The sequence below is a fragment of the Archocentrus centrarchus genome (assembly GCF_007364275.1).
Source record: "Archocentrus centrarchus isolate MPI-CPG fArcCen1 chromosome 18 unlocalized genomic scaffold, fArcCen1 scaffold_23_ctg1, whole genome shotgun sequence".
Classification (NCBI taxonomy): domain Eukaryota; kingdom Metazoa; phylum Chordata; class Actinopteri; order Cichliformes; family Cichlidae; genus Archocentrus; species Archocentrus centrarchus.
Window position 1 is genome coordinate 422,117 of NW_022060145.1, and position 19,556 is coordinate 441,672.

General features: G+C 39.3%; 1 protein-coding gene across 1 annotated transcript in view; it reads right to left on the reverse strand.

Annotated features, from left to right (window-relative positions):
- sorcs2 (sortilin-related VPS10 domain containing receptor 2) overlaps positions 1-19,556 on the reverse strand; it is a 410,103-nt gene continuing 390,547 nt past the window's right edge. Inside the window, 14 exon segments of the mRNA XM_030722668.1 lie at positions 1-1,984; positions 8,052-8,200; positions 11,272-11,374; positions 11,732-11,831; positions 12,013-12,135; positions 14,313-14,425; positions 15,444-15,551; positions 15,554-15,566; positions 17,031-17,059; positions 17,062-17,103; positions 17,106-17,162; positions 18,688-18,874; positions 18,949-19,120; positions 19,272-19,391. Coding sequence (XP_030578528.1) covers positions 1,920-1,984; positions 8,052-8,200; positions 11,272-11,374; positions 11,732-11,831; positions 12,013-12,135; positions 14,313-14,425; positions 15,444-15,551; positions 15,554-15,566; positions 17,031-17,059; positions 17,062-17,103; positions 17,106-17,162; positions 18,688-18,874; positions 18,949-19,120; positions 19,272-19,391 — 1,381 coding nt within the window. The 3' untranslated portion in view covers positions 1-1,919.

The following is a 19,556-nucleotide window of genomic DNA, read 5'->3' on the forward strand; positions in this document are numbered from 1 at the left end:
TACAAGTTATGGAAGTGATTTATTCCGGGGTGCAGGTTGAGTGCACTATGCTTCCTGAAGAGAACACACAGTTGTTTTTAATAGCAAAATCAAGAGATCAAACAGACCAGCAGAAAAGAGAAAAATAATAAAAGGAAAAAAGCATGATCAAAATTACACTGCTGTGTTACACTGTACCATCATCTGTGAAGCTTCTTGACAAGTACACTGGAATATCATAATCCCCATTTCCCCTTTGTTTAAGGGGACATTGATACAATGATGACACATCACTAGAAAACTAAGAACAAGTTGAACATGAGCAAAATATGTACAAAAGATGATAAACCAGGACGAGCGAATACGATCTGCTGCATCAGATACAAGATGAACCAAAGGGTGGTGACAATAGTAGCACTGGTAGTCTGTAAAGACCTTTTGATTCAGAGTCTGTACTTTTGTTCAGCTGCCGTCTGGTGCATGGTGACAGCAACTGCTCACATCATTAGTGCAATCAAACAAACATAAAAGATTTCTACAAAAGGTAACAGAGACACTAACTTGTGTTTACATGTACTGGAAAAGAAAAACTGACAAGTATATCAAAAATATCAATCTACATCGCTGTCACTGTGTAAGTTTGTAAGACAAAGAAATTATTTCCAGTTAACAATGAAGACCGTGAAATATCCCTACTCATGAGATTATACTGAAAATACCGAAAATAGATACATGTGAAGCAGGCAATGATGCTGAGGAAAGTGGAAACAGTGAGACTTTCTTCAAACTTGGGAAACTGCAATAGGTAACTCCAGAAAAAGAGGGGAAAAAAAGCTATGCATTTTGGTATTAGTGTAAAACACTCACACACAAAGTGGATATTTACAAATTGGAGATCACCGTTCATATTTACACATTTACATACAATGAACCAAACCTTTAAGGAGACATGATTCCACCACGGGCTACGCCTAATATAGGCTGATACAATAAAATATATCAACTACAGCTGGCAACCTTTGTCTCCAAGGGGTCTGCTCTGACCCAGAAAATGTGAGGATGAGGACAAGGACAAGGGAGAGGAGAAAGGGCCGCACTGGTTCCAGAAATAACTTGACAACAGGAAATATCACTGTGCAGATTTACATCTGCTGTTTGAGGCACCATGGGACAGACAAAGGTGAAACTGATCAGAAACACCACACACCAGACTTCTGTAAATGTGATACTTTTGAACAGGACGTGACTGTATTCTTTTTAAAAAATAAACAAAGCTGTGTGTACATACAATATATTCCAAAGAAGCTGAGCTCTCAAAGTACCTGTGAGTGGAGATTTCAAAAGTGCAACACTGCCCTCTTGTGTTTGCATGTGTATGCTCTTCATATGCAAATTCACAAGGGTTTATATCATAACCTACATTCCATTGAGATTATTGCCTTTGAAGAGAGGAGCAGAGTGATAATTGTGTGCGGGGGGGCAATAACAGAGGAGAACAATGCAAAGTACTTTTAGTGCTTAGAAATCCTTTTAGCGCTGAGAGCAAAGGCTGGTTCATCTCTGACTGTCAGTATCAGTGGAAACCACGACGCAAGCTTGCTGACTGTAGCTGTGTTAAGAGACAGACACTGCACACACAGATGAGCCTTCAAGATGGTCACTGGCTGGGTGTACAGGGCTGGTATAAAAAGAGAAGGGGGGATTACTGTGATAGAGTCCTACTACCAGGGTCAGCACCTCCCCAAAATGAAAAAAAAAGAAAAAAAATTGCACAGAAGCTAAAGCAGAAGAGTTGAAGAGGCCATGGAGTTGAGGTGAGGTGTCTGAGGAGGGGAAGAAAATGGAAAGAAGAGAGGAGGAGGAAGGCAGAGTGGAGTCCCTGTGCTCATTAGCCAGCTCAGCTAGGCTAGGCTAGCTCTTCAGCATTGCCATGGCAGCCATCAGCTGGTCCGATAACTGTGTAGCTCTCTGGAGTTGATGCTCAGGACCACACCCGAATGATTGCCTGTTTAAAAAAAAAAAACAATAAAAGACAGAAAAGAAAATGAAAGACGCTAAAGCTCTGGTTCACTGGTGTTCAAGGACCCTATGTCTTTTCTTTTCTTTGTATCTCTGCAAACTAACAGCTGCATCCTCTCCTTGTAGCATTATTTACATATAAGTCTTAGAACTTATAAAACATTGTTTTATATATATATATATATATATATATATATATATATATATATATATATATATATATAATATATATATATATAATATAATAATGAATAGCAGTTTATCGTATTAGATGGTGTCCTGTGACCTCTCTGATTAAGTTCTGACCTCTCTGAGAAGTGTTGCCAGCTTAAATTTTGGTATGTGTTCTCCATGTTAATGGAGAAATTTTAAAGCATCAAGTGGAATGTGTATCATTCATCTGTGTGCATATGCGTGCATGAGATGCTGCAGTGTAACTTTTTTATTCAGTAAGTAAACTGGTTAATTCCTAAATGTGTGAGAGTGTGTATATATATATATATATATATATATATATATATATATATATATATATATATAATATATATATATATATATATATATATATATATATATATATATATCAATAAGCATCAGTAGCATTATCAAAGAATTCATTTTTCAGGTGCATTGTTAACAGTTCCATGTGGTCTGAGCAGAAAATATAGAGCAGTTCATCCAGAATCAGTACAGCTGTGATATTGATACAATCAGAGCACCAAGTTGACATGCTTCATAAGTAAAATGATAAAATATTTTGCAGCAGCTGCGATTTGCTAATATCAGTGGTCTTAAGCACTGCTTGGAGTCTAACCCTCCACAGGATACCTTCAGCTCAGTGCACATACAGAACTGACAATGATTTTTTATATGTTTAATTTATTACATGAAACAGAGGTAAGAAATGGATAATGGAACACAATCAGGCTTACCATTGACTTAACAAAAAAGATTTAATTTTGTCACAATGACAGTAGATCAATATGTAGGTTCACAAAGAATGCACTTATTATTGAAAAGGAAGAGAAAATGATTACTTAGGTGTTGACCTCCCTTAACATTCAATTACAGTCATAATCACACAGCATTTCATTGCCATCATAAGCACAGCAATCATATTGGTTCATTATCGCATTGTATTTTATCATATATTACCGCTTTTTAAGACAATCCTTGTCAAAAATATAGAAAATATGGAAATTAATATATAGAAACATTTGAGACATACACTATATTGCCAAAAAGTACTCATATGCCTTCACATGTATATGAACTTAATTCATAGGATTTAATATGATGTCGGTCCACCCTGGCTCGCAGTCTCTGCTCTAATTCATCTTAAAAGTGTCCTTTTGGATGACTTTAGGACTCTGTGTGGGCCAGTCACGTTCTTCCACACAAAACTCTCATTCATGTCTTTATGGAGCTGCTTTGTGCACCCGTGCGCAGTCTAGTGTTGTAGTACTCGAGATCGGTCTTGGTCTCGAGACCGGTCTCGAGACCGCTTTTTGATGGTCTCGGTCTTGTCATGGACTCGACCGCATTTGGTCTCGGTCTTGTCATGGACTCGGACCTTGCGGACTCGGGATTTTATTTCAAGACCAGTCAAGACCACAGCTGTGGAAATATCACTAAATTGCCAGAATACTGTCCAATTTATTTGTTAACATCTTTGCTTTTATTGGATGCAAAACGTACTGATTCAAATCCAACAAGAATGCGCTCCTCTGCCTCTCAAAGGAGCGCACCTCACAGACTCCGCCCCGGCTAGGTCGCTGCTATTAACGCTGCTTACGCCTGTATCATTTCACCGCAGTTTGCAATCTACCACAGAGCACGGACAGTTTCATTCACAATGTGTACGTTTGATCTCACTATGGTCACGCGTGTGCTGCATAAATCGAAATAACAACCGGCATGAACACGAGGAGAAGTAAGAGGGAAAATGAAGATCAAAGGAAAATTTCAGGCTTCCGATTCAACAAAAAAATCCCAGCATGAAAGGTAAATACCAACCTTCATGTATTTTGATACACAAACTAAAAATTTAATGCAAGTTTTAGGGCTGCAACGATTCTTGGAATAACGCAATTCGGTTATTAAAAATCCTCGACACAAATTTGTTTCTTTGATGTTTGGTTTCAGCTCTGCAGCTCAGGTGTCTCCGTGTAAGCGGAGCATTTCCAAAAAAAACAAAAACGACCCTTTAACGCGAGTGGATCGCTGAGATGTTTTTTTCACGCCCCCACTTCTCTGTGCTGTGAGTGCGCATGTTTGAATGTGCGCGTGTTGTGCAGAGGATGTCAGCTGTTATTTTTTTCTTTACGTCAGCTGTAGCCACCAGAACAGATCTATAACCACAGTGTACTGGGGAAAGGGGGGCTGCCATTAGCACTAGCAATCGTTCGGTGCCCCCTCCACCACCATCAGTACAGAGGGGATCCTTCAAAATGTTTTTATCAACCACCTGATCAGCAACATGAAGAACAGAGAACTTTGTAGCTGCTCCATCCACCCTGTTTGTTTCACACAGAGAAACATCTGCAGTACGGAAGTTAAAATATGCTGATGAATTGTTAAAATGAAAAATTATTTCTTATCCAATTACTTGATTAATTGTCGGAGTAATCAATTGAATACTTGATTACTAAAATAATTGATAGTTGCAGCCCTACTTGTATTTAGAAAGCCATAGTCAAACATTAGTTTTCAGCACCAGTAGAGCTATGAGAGGCCTTCAAGAATAAAAAACTACAGTTCCCAGCAAGATGATGTCACTTCCTATTGTTGCATTAAAAACGTGATAGTTTATGCTCACAACATGGTGGCTGATATTCAAATGTAGGAAATGCTTTTAGCAGCTGAGGAATCTGGATTATGTTTTTGTTGTGTATTTTTTTATGTGATTTCTGCAAACACAGTGGAAGGAAACGGCACTCTGGGACACATTAAATGCTTAATATATAAATGTAACTTTTCTGGATTATATGCAAAAATGATCATTCTATCGATCTAATAAGGCCTGATTTAGAGTTCTGCATTGGTCCTTTGTGTTTAACTGAAAATCCTCTCTGAAGCAAACCTGACATGCACCTCGAGAAATGTAACTACACGTCCAAAAAACTGATTACTGCTTTCTGGTTACGTCTTAGACCCCATCACTCAATTAACGAGTGGGAGCGGCATTTAGTGGTTAGCATTAGCTTACTAATTAGCATTAGCGTTAGCGCTGGGGTGAGAAATATTTCTTGCTAGAACCCGGAAATTACCATGGCCATCACCAATGGTAACAGCAGAGAAGTAAGTAAGTTGTTTCTCCGCCATTAGTACATTGAGCTAGTGGTGGGCAGATCGATCCTAATATCGATAATATGGATGCCAACGTTGTATTGGTATTGATCAATATCAGTGTAATGAGATCGATACTTTGGCTTCAGTTTCTCTCCTGTATGCAGTGCTGCGGTTTCATCAAAGATGCGAGCTGACTGTCTAAGTGTCGCTCCTGCCACAGCACAGAGCACTTTGCTCCTCCCCTCCCCACAGTGTGTTTTTATACTGTCATGTGATGCATAACATATTTTATTTGGGAAAAAACAAGGATTTTGCTATGAAACATTTAAATCAAATTTAAATTTAAATTTGTAGAAAATTAGTGAATGAAGGGACATTTTTTATTAAATTTTTTTATTATACTTTCTGAACGATCTACCTGGAAAAAAGTTTGCATTTGTTCTTGAGTGATGATTTTGTACACTTCATTTATGAAAAAAAATCCAGACATCAATTTATGGGGAAAATTGTTTTGTTCTATTGTTTCAGAACAATAACTTTTATTTTGATAAAGTATTTTCTACTTACATATAAACTTTGCCCAATTCAATCCTGGGTTTTAACTAATTAATGATCCAAAGGAAAAAAATCTCAAACCAGTTAAACTTCATGGAAATTCTTCATAATTATTAAAAAGTATTGGTATCAGTATCGGTGATAATGGCCCTGTGGCATAGGATCGATACCAAATTATGAAGTGTTGCACACAACTACATTGAGCAGCATACACGAGGAGTGATTGACAGTGCTAAGACCCTCCTCCTGGCTCTGAGTGGTTGTTTTTGACTGGGAGCGGTTCAGGGAGGAGGTGAAGGAGCTCCATTTTTTTCGCAGATTATCGGTCTCATACTGTCTGACATGGTGACAGTTTTAACAAATATGTAAAAACCAGATTTTTTATAAAAGTTACATCCTGCAGCTTTAATCTGTATAAGATTAAAGGCTTTAGTTCTTACTGTTGATGAGTGTTTTGCCAGTTTTTCAGTTTTACACATTGCAGCTATGTGGTTTTGAAAAAGCACCCATTTTTACAAAGGTTGTTGGTTTAAAAACAACACAACTTTATGCATAGTTTATGAAAGGCAGAGAATAGTTAAGACTATTGTGATGAACTATGAATAATTGTTTTACATTCTGTGATAAATGATCTTTATTTAATACCCAGGAGTATTAAATAAAGATGGTTATATTTATTTGAGCTGTGAGTTTTTAATATCAGGGTAATTTTATGGGAATGCGGATCTTTCAGATCAATTTGAGAAGTGATTTTGATAATTTTTCACATTTTATTGTGTCATGTAGTGTCAGGCACTGGTCTTGGTCTTGTCTCGGTCTCGCTCCCCCTCGGTCTTGGTCTCGACTGGTCTCGGACCCTAAAAGTCTTGGTCTTGTCTCGGTCTCGATACCCTCTGGTCTTGGTCTTGTCTCGGTCTCGGGTTAGGTGGTCTTGACTACAACACTAGCGCAGTCATGTTTGAACAGGAAGGGGCCATCGCCAAAGTGTTCCTACAAAGTTGGTTAGCAAGAAATTGTCCAAAATGCCATGGTATGAAGCATTAAGAGTTCTTACACTGGAACTAAGGGGCCGAGACAAACTCCTGAAAAACAACCCCACACCAAAATCCCCTCTCCACCACACTTTACACTTGGCACAGTGCAGTCAGACAAGTATCGTTCTCCTGGCAACTGCCAAACCCAGACTCATCCATTAGATAGCCAGATGGAGAAGCGTGATTCATCACTCCAGAGAACACGTCCCCACTGCTCTAGAGTCCAGTGCCAGCGTGCTTTACACCACTGCATGCAAAGTTTTGCATTACGCTTGGTGGCATTGATGCATTCCATGAAGGTCTTTATGCACAGGTCTTGAGCTAATCTGAAGGCCACATGAAGTTTGGAGGTGTGTTTGGAGGTGCCGAGCCCAGCTGGTTAACACCGAGCGTATCACCGCTGACACATCTGATCAAACGCACTTTGAATTACTGCAATTAGGCGACCGTTTGTCCTATCGGAAACATTCAAACAGTTTCTGAAAGCTGAGAAATTGTGCTTTACAGCCAATATAGGGTTATTACAGTAATTATTGCTAGAAGCCCATGAACAGCGGGATATTTAAAGTATGCTGTGTCCCTGATGACACATTCGGCATTATATGGTTAAGTAGAAAAGAAATTTCATAACTGGACTTGCTGTACAGTTGGCATCATATCATGGTGCCATACTGGAATTCACTGAGCTCCTGAGGTTGATGCATTCTTTCACAAATGTTTGTAGAAGCAGTCTCAATGCCTAGGTGATTAGAACATCTCTACTCAATTATTAAGTGAATACTTTTGGCACTATGGTGTATATAATCAAGTCATGAAATTACATTTTTGACATGTCTACAAGTTTAACTCATTGACACAAACTACTGCGACTCAACAGAATTACTCGATGGTTCATTATATCTTTAGGCATTATATCATGATAACATACTGCACAACACAGAATATGATTAACTATGTTTGGTGATGACCATAAAATGCTCTGTGACTACTATTAGACACAACAATAATAAACCTCAAAGACTTTTAGCAATGGCAGTAAAGATAACAAAAAAGGGGAAGTCCTTCAGTACCTTGGTGTGTGTTAGCTGCTGGTGTTAGTGGCTTGGGTTTAGTAGCAGTGGTTAGTAGTAGTCCTTATTAGGGAACGGAAGGCGGGGCTACCTCCTGCGTTACCTAGAGTCTGTGAGTCCAGGTCATCATCGATGAACTCCTCGCCCTGGATGATGTGCTGGGTGTCCTCACTGTGATTGACGGGGCTGGTCATCTCCTGCTCCTTTTCATTGTGCATCTGGGCGTAGACATTGCGGCTCCCTGGAAGCTTCCTAAAAAACAATGGGGGATAGGCATCCTCAGTCCTAAGCCAAGGACTGTGGGATTTGTTGTTTTTGTAAGATGGGGCTGTAGTCTTACATTGCACGTTTTACTTCAAGTGACTTTTGTGGATATTTGTGTTAGGGACACAAGGAGGTGCTGCTGGTGGGTTACTGATGTGAAAAGAAAGCATGCACTTACTGAAGGTGGCACACATTTTCATGCAACTGATTAGGGTTGGGCAATATGACTCCAAACATTGTGAGGTTTAGCTTAGTATTTATAGTAAAGTAGGTGATAGTAGCTTAAAATACTGGAGAGATGGATATTTTAAATCATGCATGAACTAAACAAATATAAGATACAACATGACTATTTGAGGCAGTCTAGTTTAAGGAATGTTTTATTTTGTGGAACCTCAATATTAGATCAATTTCCACAAAAAATAGCTACATATAATTTTAGGACAATAGCACAATTTTTGCCCTTATACACAATCACAATGGATGTTAAATAAAACAGTTTTTCAGCTTTAATTGAAGAGGTTTAACATAAGTATTGCATTTAAGTGTTTAGAAATTAGATACATTTTTATACAAAGTCCTCCATTTTCAGAGGCTCAGATATCCCATGGATATCACCACATGCTGTTTCCTCTCTGCTCTGTAGGCCTTTACTGCAGCTACCTTCAGTTGCTGCTTGTTAGTGGGTCTCTCTCCCTTCAGCTTTTTCTTCACTAACTGAAATGCATGCTCTATTGGGTTGAGCATGCTTCGACTTGGGCATTGAAAAATACACCATTTGTTTGGCTTGAGAAACTCCTGAGTTACTTTTGCGCTATGCTTTGGATCATTTGTACTGTGAAGCACTGTACACTTCAGAATTTACTCTGCTACTTCTATCAACCATCTTCTATCAGTGTAACCAGAAGCCACTGGTTACACTCAAGAACAGGAAAATCTTTTTACAAACCTGCTTCATTTTATGAAGGTATCTCTGTTTTTGAGACTTTGACAATAATAATAATACGCCTACCTCCTCAAGAGTGTTCTGGACTTGTCTAGATGGGTTTTCTTCTGTGATCATCTACTTTAATTGTCTGCTATGATCTTTAAGTCTATTTGGTGTTTCTGAGCTGGCAAGCTGAGCTGAGCTGATTTGGCAACTCCTAAGGTTTTTATTATCTCACTGATAAGTTTATTGTACTTTGTACTTTTTCAGCCTAATGATAGCCTCTTGCACTTGAGATTTTTAGTCAACGGCCACTAAATGCAAACTTGGACAACACTTGGACTGAACTTGGGATCTTTTAATTGCTTAATGACTGAAATAAGATGAGAGTAGGTCTCACCTGGCCTGTAAAGCTGAAAATCTGCACTTCAAATACATCTAGATCTTTTGATTTGACTAGTGGTGCAGAGAGTCAAAATTACAAAAACTGCGTTACTATCCAAAACTGACCATGGAGATCCCCTCAAAAGATTTTACTATGCACGGTCACATCTCATCACAAATTGCATACTGCTCAAAAATTAAATAAAGGAACACTTTTTTTTTTCAAGTCAGTTAAACTTCTGAAATATTGATCTGGTCAGTTCAGCATCAGTTTCAGCTGCTTTGGTGTTAATGAAATTAACAACAGGTGCACTAGAGAGGCAACAATAAGAAAACCCCCAAAACTGGTATGATTTCACAGGTGGAGGCCACTGACATTTTTTCCTTGCAGTTTTGCATTTGGCTAGGGTCAGTGTCACTACTGGTAGTGTGAGGTGATACCTGGACCCTACAGAGGTTGCACAGGTAGTCCAACTCCTCCAGGATGGTACATTAGTATGTGCCATTGCCAGACAGTTTACTGTGTCTCCCAGCAAAGTCTCAAGAGCATGGAGGAGATTCCAGGAGACAGGCAGTTACACTAGGAAAGCTGGACAGAGCCATAGAAGGTCTGTAACCCATCAGCAGGACAGGTATCTGGTCCTTTATGCAAGGAGGAACAGGATAAGCACTGTCAGAGTCCTACAAAATGACCGTCAGCAGTCCACTGGTGTGAATGTCTCTGGCCAAAAACATCAGATTTATGAGGATGGCCTGTGGTCCCAACCTCCTCTAGTGTGCCCTTTGCTCACCGCCTGGCACTGTGGAGCCTAATTGGCATTTGCCACAGAATACCAGAATTGGCTGGTCTACCACTGGCATCTTGTCCTTTTTACAGAACAAAGTAGGTTCACCCTAAGCACACGTGACAAACATGAAAGGGTCTGGAGAAGTCATGGAGAACATTATGCTGCATGTAAACTCATTCAGCATGACCAGTTTGGTGGTTGCTCTGTGAAGTTCTGGAGAGGCATATCCATGGAGGGATGCACAGACCTCTACAGGCAACCCAACAGCACTCTGACTGATATTAGGCATTAGAATGAAATCCTTGGCCCCACTGTCAAACCCTCTGCTGGCGCAGTGGGTCCTGGGTTCCTCCTGGAATGTTTTCAAAGTTTTCCTTTAAATTTTTTGAGCAGTGTTCATTTATATTTTTGGTTCAGAATGTAATGGTACAAAAATGGCACGTCTTTAAATGAAATTTGGCATCGACATAACAGTTTGATCCCCACAAGATAAAATTATCCCTTTGATTAGTTGAAGTTAACACCACTGTGTCATTCAAAACATAGTCTGTCCATTATTGAGGTTTACTGCTTCTGCTGTTTTTGCTAATTAGCATGCTTAGCTATCAAACACAGTAAACATTATTTCATGAAACCTGGCTTGTTAACCGGAATTGTGCATATGTTAATACTGGTGTAGCATTTAGCACAGACAAAGCTACAGAATTTCATTAGAATATAATGCAAATATTTACTTGGCCAGTCCAAAATTCATTCATCAGCTAAACAGAAAATATGTCTGTTTCTGACATTCTAAAGAAATGTCAGAAACAGCCATTCGTGATAGCTGAATATTTTAATTAAATTTTTTTTTTTTAAAAAAGGACAAAAATGTAATTTCTATTTTTTTGTCATGTTTTTTCATGTCTAAATGACTGACATAAAAAAAACATAAGAGCTCTATAAAGGATGTGGCTCACCTTTTAAACTTATAGAGGATGAAGACACCAGTGGCAATAAGTCCAATAAGGAAAATGACAGCTAGAGCCCAAACACCAGGATTTCTTGCTGCTCCATGGTAGCCTGGAGTGATGAACACATAGTAAAGAATGCATCATGTTTATGCAATCAAAGGATTAAAAAAAAAGGATTATGCAAAAAACACAGCAGAGCACATCACCATCACACTCAGACTGAATTTAAACCCAGGAAAGAAAAAGGCACAAGAATCAAACCTAAAACTAGACTGCTGATGCTAAATGCTTCTATACAGAAAGCAGTTATATCATTCATGAACTCTCTGCCTCTGTTGAGTTGTTAGCAATATGACCTAGTTCTCGAATATAAAATTTAAATTATCATTTAAAATATTGTATAATTCTTGTTTTACAAAGTTGACCAAATATGAAGCACTGAAGTGCAATATGTAGTAAAGTATACCTGTATTTGGGTCGGCTAACGTGACCAGAACCTGTAGACCTCCTCGTACCAGAAAGCTGACGTTGTTGTCATTCAAGGCCTGAAGGATGGCTGGAATACGCTAAAGATAAGATAATACTAAATAAAGGGTTGATACTTAGAAAAAATATACTTGTTAATCTGTGCGTGTAGGAAATAGCAGGAAAGAATACCAACTAAAAAAAAATGACCAAGTTAAACGTGTAATTCTGCCACCACCAGGCTTAAGGACGTCTATAAGTTTATTATCAGTGGGTACTTACCTTATCTACAAACAAGCTCCTCTTGGCTGGTTTGGTGTCCAGTGGGAGGATGTACAGGTCAGCAGTGGTGGGGAGACCTGGTTTCACCACAGTAACCAGGGAATCCTGAGGTACACCTGTAACCTGGATACGTGTTCAAAATGTTAGCCACATCTTAAATCTCTGCTAATCCAATAACTGTCCAGCTTCAAATGTGAAATTGGGCTGTTAGTATTTACAATCCACATAGAATTAATACCCTACAATGTAATTTCTTAGGTCTGCAAAGCCTTTCAGTCTTTTTTTGCTTTAATTTTATTTCACTGACCTGCACATCCCTAAATAGCAGAAAGAAAGTTGAAGCATCTACAGTGGTATGCAAAAATTTAAGATAATTTTCATGATTTTCCTTTATAAATCATTGGTTGTTCAGATCAGCAATTTCAGTTAAATATATCATAGCAGACGAACACAGTGAAATTTGAGAATTGAAATGAAGTTTATAGGATTTACAGAAAGTGTGCAATAATTATTTAAACAAAATTAGGCAGGTGCATAAGTTTGGCCACCCCAACAGAAATACAGAAATAACAGCCTCTAAATGCTTCCTATAGCTTCCAATGAGAGTCTGGATTCTGGTTTTGAAGGTATTTTGGACCATTTTCTTTCCAAAACATCTCCAGTTCAGTCAGGTTTGATGGTTCCCGAGCATGGACAGCCCGCTTTAAATCCCACCACAGATTTTCAATAATATTCAGGTCTGGGGACTGAGATGGTTGTTCTAAAACGTTGTACTTGTTCCTCTGTATGAATGCCTCAGTAGATTTTGAGCAGTGTTTAGGGCCGTTGTCTTGTTGGAGTATCCAGCCCTGGCACAACTTCAACGCTGTCATTGGTTCCTGAAAATTGTTCTAAAGAATCTGCTGATATTGACTGGAATCCATGTGACCCTCAACTTTAACAAGATTCCCAGTACCTGCACTGGCCTCACAGCCCCACAGCATGATGGAACCACCACCAAATTTTACTGTGGGTAGCAACTGTTGTCTTGGAATGCTGTGTTCTTTTTCCACCATGCAGACCATGCACCCCTTGTTATGTCCAAATAACAAATGGTGTCCAAATTTTAGTTTCATCAGTCCGCAGCAACTTATTCCAAATGAAGCTGGCTTGTCCAATGTGCTTTAGCATACCTCAAGCGACTCTGTTTGTGGCATGTGTGCAGAAAAGGCTTCTTCTGCATTACTCTCCCATACAGCCTCTTCTTGTGCAAAGTGGGCTGAATAGTTGAATGATGCACAGTGACACCATCTGCAGCAAGATGATGTTGTAGGTCTTTGGAGCTGCTCTGTGTTCTCTATAACTGTTTTCACCATCCTTCGCCTCTGCCTATCTAAGGTTTTTCTTGGCCTGCCACTTCTGGCCTTAACTAGAACTGTGCCTGTGGTCTTCCATTTCCTCACTATGTTCCTCACAGTGGAAACTGACAGCTGAAATCTCTGAGATAGCTGTTTGTATCCTTCCCCTAAACCATGATGTTGAATAATCTTTGTTTTCAGGTCATTTGAGTTATTTTGAGGCTCCCATGTTGCCACTCTTCAGAGAAGATGCAAAGAGGAGAAACACTTGCAACTGGCCACCTTAACCCCTTCTCATAATTGGATTCACCTGTGTATGTAGGTCAAGGGTCAATGAGCTTACAAAACAAATTTTGTGTTCCAATAATTAGTGCTAAAGGTAAAATGACAGCAAAACATCAACGGTGCCCAAACGTATGCACCTGCCTGATTTTGTCTCTCAATTACACTTACATGCAAATGACCAGTTATGCAAATTAGGAGGTGGCATCATCTAGATACTTTTAGGACAGCCAAAATCAACTTTTCTTACTGAGAAGTTGGCAACACTGCACTCTGAATGACATGTATTCATTCACCTGCCACAGCTATACATTCTGTTATGGGCTAATGAGTAAAGTTTTGCATGCTAATAGAATAGAACAGAATGCCTTTATTTGTCATTATACAGAATGTACAAAAAGATTGGATTATATGGGGTTATAATTTAATTCAGTTACATTTTATTTATATAGGACCAAATCACAACAGTTGCCTCAAGGTGCTTTATATTATAAGGTAAATACCCTATAATAACACATTATGGTCATTCTGTAATTTTATGTTTTGTATCTTCATAGGAGTACCAGATATCACATGTACTTGCTAGGTCATTATTTTGAGAATGTACTATAAATACAAAGGAGGGTTGGTTGTGTTGTGACATCACCATCCGTTGCAGTCCTTTTGTCTTTAAAGACCTACCTTAGCTAGTATTTTAGTGACCACTTGGCCAATGTCATCTCTCCACTCTGGGATATTTGGGTTGAATCCGTCCAGGTTTCTGCTGAAGCTCAGAGGGATGACCTGAAAGTTATCTGCAGGAGTAGTCAATTGTACAAGTCATTGTACAAGGATAAAACAGGCTACAGATTTTGTATATTGAGTGTATAAATTTAAATAGCTAATAAAAGAGAAACTGCAGCTGTCCAAACATTACACTGTTTGGACAGATGTGTAACACCTTGGAGGGAACATATGCGGTAGAGAAGTCAGTCTGCATATGCAGATGTGCATTGTTAGCAAGAACAGATGGAAGAACTGTAGCTTCCTGAAATACAACATACAAAGATGTACAAGAGAATGCACAGGAATCACAAAAAATGTCAGCAACATATTGTGAATGAAACTAAAGTCAAAATCTGGTTTAAATGAACTTGAGTTCATCCACCCATCCATCTTCTTCCGCTTATCCAGTTTAGGGTCGTAGAGTTCAGACAGATAAAAACCTCTGATAAAAAAGTCTGACTTCATATTACATAACTGTAGCACTTCAAAATAGCAAATACACAATCTCTATCTTAAGACATAAAAACTTGCTTATAAATAAAACAAGCACATTTGCTTGTAAAAGAAATTCTGACATAGTTCATCCTCTGAAACACAAGCAACAAGACCACAAGATCATATAATATTTAAGGTAAAGGTGGAAAAATGTCAGGCAGTAGATCTGTCGCTGTTGTGTCTGAATGAGTCATAGACCGGGAATAGCTATTAAGGTCTGACTTTTGCTTAACTCTGAAAAATTTAAGAATACTGACAGCTTACTCTCAGGAGGAGAAGCAGAGATGTTGTTAAAAGCTGGCAGATAAAGGCCATAGTAATACGAAGATCTGAAAAGTTTTTTTTCTCAACTACCATTTCCAAAGGCAAAAATAAATATGTTAGGAGGAATAAATATTGTAATTCTAACTTCTGCATTCTGGATAGCAGGCAGATGGAACTTTCTCAGAAACTTTAATATAACAAACCTCTTTTCTCAACAAAGACAAACAAAAAATTCAAAATGAATGTTAATTTGATGCTGCTTTCACTGTGAAAATGTTAATGTGTTACCGTAAACTTGGACAGTCCTGGTGTCCTGCACCATGGATCGGCTGTTTGTAGCCTGGACTGTGACTGAGACTTCACCAGTCTCTGGAAAACGAGTCAGAAGGCTGTGTGCAGAGTCAAAGTGGGCTGCAGGAAAAAGTCACAATGTTAGTCCTAAAAAAAAATACATAAATAAAGTGTTTCTACAATATCTGGGAGTACAAATGAAAAAAAAAAATCTAGTAATTGAGGTCAGAAATCTTAAATAACTATGTACTGTGAAAAGTGCTGCTCATATTGAACAGATTTTGAGCGTACTTTGCTTCATTGCTTTAGTCATTAGGCAACAAATTTACTCATAGCTTGAATTAAAGCTGGTGTTGCAACTGTTTCAAACAAGAAAACTCTAGCAAGAAACTAGCCATATTGTACCCTATGGATACAGTAATCAATAGCAAGCAGGCAGTGCTTGCATGTAATTAGTGAAAAACTTGTACTTATCACTGTACTGCAGTTAGTTAAAAGAAAGATAAAATGTGCTTGTTCATGCACCACTTGAAATGAATTGTGATTTGACTCCACAGTCATGGTAAAAGAAAGTACACCTAATTCTAAGGTTTGTTCAAATCAGGGCATAATAAAAAATTTTCTAGTCTTTAGCAGGTCTTAGAATTAGGTAAATACAAACTTGGGTGAAAGACAAACATTTCCTGTAACACTGTGCCAGTATTTATGTAACAAAACCCAAACAAAATGCACAAGCAGTGTGTGAAAATTACCTACATTTGGGCTGCAATAGACTATGTACATATTTGTGTAATGTATCACTTGTGTAGTGAGTAAACAGCAGTGTGTGCAATTGCGCATGTGCAAATTGTAAAATGTAGACCCAGGCTGTAAACTCCTATCAGGTGTTAAGGAGTCTAATGGCAGTGGGGAAGAAAGAGTTCTTCAGTCTAGAGGTCCTGGATTTCACACTTTTATACCTGAGGGTAGAAGTGTGAACAGTCCGGCAGTATCAGCAGTGATCTTAGAAAAGCACTTGCTGCTGTCTATTAGTCTTCAAAAGGTTATGGGGTCATTTCCAAACAATTTGAAGTCCATCATTTATCAGTGAGAAAGTTTATTTACAAGTGGAAAACATTCAAGACAGTTGCCAGTCTTCCAGGAGTGGACATCCTAGCAATTCAACCCAGGGCGCAGTGCAAAAATCCTATGAGCTACATCTCAGACTCTGCAGGCTGATATGTAAAACTTTAGAATTGGCAGATCATGTACTTATTACCATGACTGTGTGTCTGCTGGATTTGTAATCCTTATCATTATAAGATGTTTTACCTCAACTAATGCAATTTTAATTGCATAATTAAGTGTTGTAAATGAAAAATGTTAAAAAAATAAAAGGCCTTTATTTGATAGGTTGCAGTGTAGAGAGACAGGAAAGTGGGGGAGAGACATGCATATTAAATGCCCACAGGTCGGGACATGAACACAGGCTGCCTGCACCACCACACGGCACATATGGTCGCCTGCTCATCGCTAAGCCACCTGGTGCCCATAAATGAAAATATTTTGATGTTAGTCAAGATGACATTGTAGTTTGTCCTTTACCTGCATGCTGTCTCCTATCCACCAGTAAAGACAGTCAGGTTGGCCTCACTGGGAAGGACAATAGCAGTAAGATGACCTCCTGGTTCTCCCTGCAATGGGGACCACTTCTAGGTTGTACTTCCTGCAGAGGGGCTGCAAAAAATAAAAGTATGTTTAAATAATAAGAAAATGAAAGTTTCCTCCGGGTACTCCGGTTTCCTCCCACATTCCAAAGACATGCACTTACTGGGGTTAGGTTAATTGGCTAATCTAAATTGCCCATAGGTGTGAATGAGAGCATGAATGTGAGTGTGAAAGGTCGTCTGTCCCTCTGTGTTGGCCCTGCAAACAGGCTGGCGACCTGTTCAGGGTGTACCCTGCTCTCGCCCTATGACAGCTGGGATAGGCTCCAGCCCCCCGCGACCCTTAACAGGATGTGCGGAACGGATGGATGGATGGATGGAATGAATGAAAGTTGTATTGAGGGTTCCTAAGTTGCATATTAGGCCAAATTAAATTATTTCCTCAAAGAGGAGTATATCTGTGAATGGATGGGGCTTATCTACTCTATTTGAAGCACTCAAGGCACTTTATTACTACAAGCCTCAATCATCCTCTATACCTAAGCACCTAACATTCACACTGGATGCATTGAGGACACCTCGAGGTTAGTATCTTGCCCAAGGATACTTTGACATTCAGACTAGAGAATCTAGGGATAAGCAGATGACCTACTCTACCTCCTGAGCCACAAGCACCCATGTTGACAACACCTGGTATTCCCAGGCAGCCTCGCCTCCAAGTACTAACCAAGCCCGACTCTGCTTAGCTTCTGACATCAGGCAAGATTGGGCATGATCAGTGAAGTCTGGCCATAAGCCAAGTCTGTGGCTAAAACTACGTCAACTGAGAGTCTTCCACACAATTTTCATTATGAGCCTAAACATGATGAAAGCAGCACTTTGGGTTTTAATGCTGAACAAAGGCCTTAGTCCTTTTAATGCTGTCTTATCATGGATTAAAAAAAAAAAAGCCCTCTAATTCCGACTGAGACACTACGAATTTGACTGATTTGATCAAATTTGAAGTGAGAGAGAAATAAAATGTGAAAAGTGAAGTGAGGTACAGAGCTCTCCAGCAGGAGTTCCTTATTTTGGAGAGCTAAATAGTTCTGACATCTTATTACCTTATGCAGAACTATTTTGCCTGAACAGATGGAAGGACAGACAAATATTGTCTTGCAGATCTTTGAAAAGTAAAGCACACATATGCCAAATTTCATGGCTCAGCTCCTTGTAGTTTTGAAATTTATTGATTGGAAAGGTAAAACCTCATGGACAGAATGCCCGGACGGAGGGACACACGGGATGATGAATATCACGTTGCATATCTTTGAAGAGTAAAGAACACCTATGCCAAATTTCATGGCTCAACTTCTTGTAGTTTTGGAGTCTACAGACTGAAAGAGTAAAACATCACAGAGAGATGCTCAGACAGATGGACACAAGGATGGACAGACTTTATATCGGATGGGAGGATAAAAACTCCCACCTCTTCCGGAGGCCAGCTAATTAAAACATAAAGCGCCTTGAGGCGACAGTTTGTTGTGATTTGGCGCTATATAAATAAAATTGAATTGAATTGAATTGAATTAAAGCAATTCACTGGGAAGCCCAACCTGCGACCTGGATGTACATGGTGGCCTCATCGTGTCCTGCCATATTCTCAGCCTTCACTTTGACCTTGTAAATGCCTGGGTTTTCGTAGCGATGCTGGATGGGCTCATCAGTCACCGTCAGGTTCTGATAAATTGCCCGAACCCCGTCACCAAGATCCACCTGATACTTGGTGTTGCTGGTGTCACCCTATTAAAGAAAGATGATGTTTAACATATTGAATAAAGAAGGAAAAACCAAAAAGAAAATAACTTTCATCCTACCTGCTCCTGGTGGACAATAAATGTGATGTCATCCCCAGGTGCCACAGCCAGCATCTGCCCTTTTATGCCAACTTTTAGTCCTTTAGGGGCAAGCAGGGGGCAGCTGTGCTTTTTCGAACTCTGCTGTTTGTTTAGCTCCCCTTCACATGAGTTAGATATCATTTTCCTGTAGCTGAAACAAAGCAGAGGGCAGTGCACGTGTGAAATTGGGCATACACTCTTAGCTGATAGTGAGATTAGAGAGTGGATATCAATGCTAGTATTTTGAACTAAAGACAGAACTGGAGCTGGTTTGGAGAAAGATAGAACCAACAAGCACTGACCCAGTGCTGGACATGTAGGTCTGTCCTAGGTGGCAGTCTTCGGGTGGTGAATCTGGATCATACCAGAAGTCAGAGAAGCAGCGGTCGCTTTCCATGTGGGATCTCTCAAAACCATAATCACTACAAAGACAGCATAACTGTTAATGTGCCTTCAGTTTAATATATGATGGTCAATGACACAAGGCCTGGAAATAAAAAAAAGAACTTAATTGACTGAACTGAATTTTTCTTCTTGTGGGTTTTACATCATATTTCAAAAGGTTCACAAACTGTCTCCTGCATCTG